Genomic DNA, 4,614 nt, shown 5'->3' with positions numbered 1-4,614 from the left:
AAAAAAAAAAAAAAAGATGAACTGGTGATGAGGACGGACACTGTGAGGAAGATTGGTAGCTAGAGGAACTTTTGGTTATAGCTATTAAAAGAGTCTGCCATTCCCATCAGATGTGAGTTTATGCCTTACCTGCTTCACAGCCTCAAAGGTTAATGGCAAAACTGAACGGATGGGGCCGTGGGGACAGAGAAAGTCTAGGAAAGACAGCAAATTCCCATCCTGTGAGGAAAAAGGAGCAACCAAACTGCTAAGTGTCTGAATTGAGGGCTGCTCAGAATAAGTGATTCAGAAAACAATGGTATAAGATCAGGAAAGAGGAGGAGAAACTTACCGGGTTCATAGTCAGAGGTCCAAGCTTTATCTTGGGGCTGGGGGGAGGTAAAGGTCCCAAAGGAATTTCCTGGAACTGAGCCCAAATTCTCTCAGTAGTCATAGGAAAACCAAAATAATCCAAGGCACTAAAAGAAGGTTCTTGACCTGAAACCCAGGGACGGGCTGCAGGGAGCCATGAAGACCCTATAATTTTTCACATTCCCCCAGATGATCCTATATGAGTGGTAAATGCTTCATGGATTGCTAGGAGGGCCCTGTTACCCAGTCAAACACCACCATTTTGTAGGGTTCCTTAATGATATGGGCATTCTCCCTTCTCCCCAGTTAATAAAAGGGTACCTTGCTGATGACATTTCGAAGTGCAAAAAACTTAGGTGTGAGGTCCCCTGCTTCAGATATGGGTGCATCGTAGTCGTAGCTGGTAGTAATTGGAAGGAAGCGCCCCTTCTTGTCAGCACCTGGATTAAAGTAATTTAATTAATTTAACATCTTAGGTGATAAGTTCTAAGCCAAGAGCTTTGTGCAGAGAGCCTTGTGATCAGAGGGAAAGCAGTAGTAACACCCAGCTTCTAAACACCCTAATCTGTCCAGCCTGAGATTTCAGCCCCTTGTTCCCTCCCTACTTACACCACAGGGACGGTTCTCACCATTCCAGTATCCAAAGTTAGTACCTCCATGGAACATGTACCTAAAGTGGGGGTAGGTGGGAGAAAGGACCAAGTCGGACATATAAAATCTTAACTCAAAACCCCAACTCCCAGGAACATAGTTGTGTCCCCAGTTACATGTTCACACTGGCTCCCAACTGGAGGATCTTTTCCAGTCCTTGGGCTATATCCAGGCTGGACCGGGTGGAGTGGTTTTGGCCCCAGTAATCCAGCCAGCCTGTATAGTACTCAGAGTTCACCTAGAGGGAGAAGTGAAAGGGGCCACAGTGAGGTAGGAACAGAGCTGGTCCCATTCCAGGCAGGTCATTTTTCTGATTCCCCTTCCTGATGGCCCCTCACCAATGGCCCATGGGGTTCATAATTCCGAAGCAAGGAAAATATTTTGGTAATGTTGTCAGCTGCAAAAAGAAACAAGGGTAAAAAACAAATATCACAGAGGTGCCCAGACACCACTCCCAACCCTTGATGGGAGACCTGGGCCAAAATCTATAGTGGTATAGAGTCCCTGGAGGGAACCACATTTGAGTCCTTGAGGCCCATCTGTGGTGAAGAGCAAGATCTTGTCTCCTAGTAATGCCCGGAAGAGGCCAGCCAAGTGTCTCATATACTTGAAGTCACAGGCCCTGTAGCTACCATATTCATTCTCCACCTGCCAAAAAGCAAAGAGAGTGTCCCGGCTGTGAGGAAATGAAGGTTAAGGATACCTTGTACCCACTTCTCTTGCCCAGTCCACTTCCCATTCATACCTGAACGCTAATGATGTTGCCCCCGTTGTGGTAGAGAAATGGATATATCTTGGGTAGCAAGACGTTGAACCAGGAGTCCACAGCAGCAAGGAAAGCTAAAGGAAGGAGCAGTGAGCTCTGCTCATTAGGGATCACTGGATGCTCCCAGCCCCTCCCCAGCATCCTTGACAGTCTCCACAGTGTGCGGTGCTACACTCCAGGCTCACAACTGAACCCTTTTAGAATTCTATTGTCTTTATTTATTCTTTTATGTGTATGAATGTTGTGCCTGCATGTTGTGTCTTTGTACCATGTGTTGGTGACTGCAGAGGAGGCCAGAAGAGGGCATTGGCTCCTCTGGAACTATAGTTACAGATGGTCATGAGTTACCACATGGGGGCTGGAAGTCAAATCTGCTTCTCTAGAAGTCAGTGCTCTGATGGGCCTAGACTCAGGAGCAGTGACTCTCAGCGGAAACTCTAGGAGTACAGAAAACTATAGTGTTTCCGAAGACTCCACGTAAGAAAACAGGCTAAACATACAATATGGAGCTATTAAATAATCAGCTTACACCAAAGAGTGCTGTGAAATTTCACAGAAAAGTAGCATTTGGCTTGTATGGACTCTTATCTAATGAACAGTCTATGTGATTTCATGTCTTACATTCTCAACTCCTATTTACTACTTTTATGTTTCCCCCTCAACACCTTCATGCATCTTATTTCCTCTTTCTGACATTTCTCTCCTATTCCCCTTTCTCTAGCTGATGTTAATTTATGCCTCAATTCTTTATGCTCATATTTTTAAATTTGTATTTATTTATTTGTATGTGTATGTATATGCTATTATGATATGACAGCTGAGGGGTGGTTTAGACCAGCAGATAGCAGTAGTTAACCAGAAGTAGTTAAATTCAGTGTTGTTGAGAATAACACTGACATGATTATGAGTGTGTGTGTGTGCGTGTGTGTGTGTGTGTGTGTGCGTGTGTGTGTGTGTGTGTGTGCGTGTGTGTGTATAAATGTATGTGGTGTGGTGGCACACGAATGAAAGTCAACCTTCAGGAGTCAACTTTATCCTACCATTTGGGTCCCAAATATCAAACTCTGGTCATTAGACTTGGTGACAGGTATCTTTAATTATGCCTTAATTTTTTTTTTTAATAGACAGGGTCTTCCTATGTAGCCCTGACTATCTTGGAACTCACTATATAAATAAGACTGGCCTCGAACTCACAGAGATCTGCCTGCCTCTGCCTCCCAAGCTCTAGGATTAATGGTGTGCACCACACCACCTGTCTTAAAAGAAGTTTGTAATGACATTTATTGTGTGTGTGTGTGTGTGTGTGTGTGTGTGTGTGTGTGTGTGCACTCAAGCCATGGCATGCTTGTTGAAGTCAAAGGATAACTTGCAGAAGTTGGATCTCTCCTTTACCACATGCATCCAAGGGAATCAAACCAGGCTGGCAGCGTTGGAAGCGAGTACCTTTACTTGTTGACTCAGCCCATAAACATTTTTTTTTAATTTTTTGTTTGAAAAAAAGTCTTTCAAGGTAGCCGGGACTGGCTTAGAATTTTCTCTGTGGACCAGGGTGGCCTTGAACTCATAGATACATGCCTGCCTTTGTCACCCAAGTGCTGGGGTTAAAGACATGTGCCACCACGCCTATTTTTTAAAAATCTTAAACTAATTATTTTTTTTCATATGGCGCTGTATCTGTATGTACACCTGCAGGCCAGAAGAGGGCACTGGAACTCATTGTAAAGATGGCTGTGAGCCGCTATGTGGTTGCTGGGAACTGAACTCAGGACCTCTGGAAGGGCTGTCAATGCTCTTAGCTGCTGAGCCATCTCTCCAGCCCCTAATTATTTTTCTTTTTATGTTTCACATAAAGGAGGTCCATCCAAGGACATATAAAACCACATTTATTCATTCAACAAATATTTATGGGTGCTTACTATGCTTCAAGCACTGTTCTGGGTGTATAGAAGGGAAAGAAACGGGAAAAAAAGCCTCTGTCTTGTGAATTCCCTTTCTGCGAGTGGAGGTAGACAAACACCTGAAACTACAAGACGGGAAAGGGAACATACGATAGTTCAGTATGGGATGCTTAAAATTTAGGTGGCAGGAAGTATCATCGATGGTGATTTCTGCAGAGGTGCTGCAGGAACACCACATGCAAAGGTCTTAGAACCCGAGGCTGGCAAGTATTGAAGAACAGCAAAGAGGGCAGTGTGGTTGGGTAAGTGAGCAAGGCAGTGCAGCAGATACCAGGAAGACGAGCCTATGGCCTATGGACTGTTTCAAGGAGTATGTAGTTCCTATTCTGAATGAGAGGAGAACTTATTAGGGAGGGTTAGGTGGAAATATGGTATGATCTGAGATGTATGACTGACCCATTTTCACAGAAGCTCACTGGCTGCTAGACTAAGAACAGACTACACAGGAGGCAAACCAGGAAGGGCAATGAGGGTGCAGTTGAGATGCCAGCGAGGGGAGGTTTGGGCCAGCAGAAGTGATTGGAAATCATGAAATCGAATGCTGTTGAGAGTTACACTGACAAGATTTTCTGATGGCCTGAATGCAGGGCCACACGAAAGAGTGTGAATGCAGGAGAGGTGTGCAGGGTTGCACCACAGGGTTTAGAGTGCTCGGGTGGGGTGCAGCGCCACTGGCTGAGACGGCAAGACATGTCAGAAACTTAGTTTCAGTTACATCGCTGCACCTTTTGTTTGTCTAGGTAGAGAAGCAACATAGGGATTTAGTATGGATAGAGGAAGTCTTAGGAGGAAGCTGCATATTTGGGAGTCATTAGATACTTCATGGGTTAATTCTGTCACACAAATGGATGAGATGACCACACTTAGAACAAAATTAGAAGATATATA

The 4,614-nt window shown here is 44.6% G+C and overlaps 1 protein-coding gene across 3 annotated transcripts in view; it reads right to left on the bottom strand.

The window, feature by feature from the left end:
- Nucleotides 1-4,614, bottom strand: part of Glb1l (galactosidase beta 1 like) — a 9,441-nt gene that overhangs the window by 1,935 nt on the left and 2,892 nt on the right. For all 3 annotated transcript variants that reach the window (XM_005361595.2, XM_026786103.1, XM_026786104.1), the window contains 8 exons: nucleotides 1,748-1,842; nucleotides 1,476-1,650; nucleotides 1,341-1,399; nucleotides 1,119-1,240; nucleotides 981-1,021; nucleotides 673-791; nucleotides 332-406; nucleotides 130-219 (listed from right to left, as the gene is read on the bottom strand). In XM_005361595.2, coding sequence (XP_005361652.1) covers nucleotides 130-219; nucleotides 332-406; nucleotides 673-791; nucleotides 981-1,021; nucleotides 1,119-1,240; nucleotides 1,341-1,399; nucleotides 1,476-1,650; nucleotides 1,748-1,842 — 776 coding nt within the window. The remainder of the gene's footprint in view (nucleotides 1-129; nucleotides 220-331; nucleotides 407-672; nucleotides 792-980; nucleotides 1,022-1,118; nucleotides 1,241-1,340; nucleotides 1,400-1,475; nucleotides 1,651-1,747; nucleotides 1,843-4,614) is intronic.

The sequence above is a fragment of the Microtus ochrogaster genome, linkage group LG4 (assembly GCF_000317375.1).
Source record: "Microtus ochrogaster isolate Prairie Vole_2 linkage group LG4, MicOch1.0, whole genome shotgun sequence".
NCBI lineage: Eukaryota > Metazoa > Chordata > Mammalia > Rodentia > Cricetidae > Microtus > Microtus ochrogaster.
The sequence above is the reverse complement of the archived record's forward strand: the minus strand, read 5'-3'. Positions and strand labels throughout refer to the sequence as shown.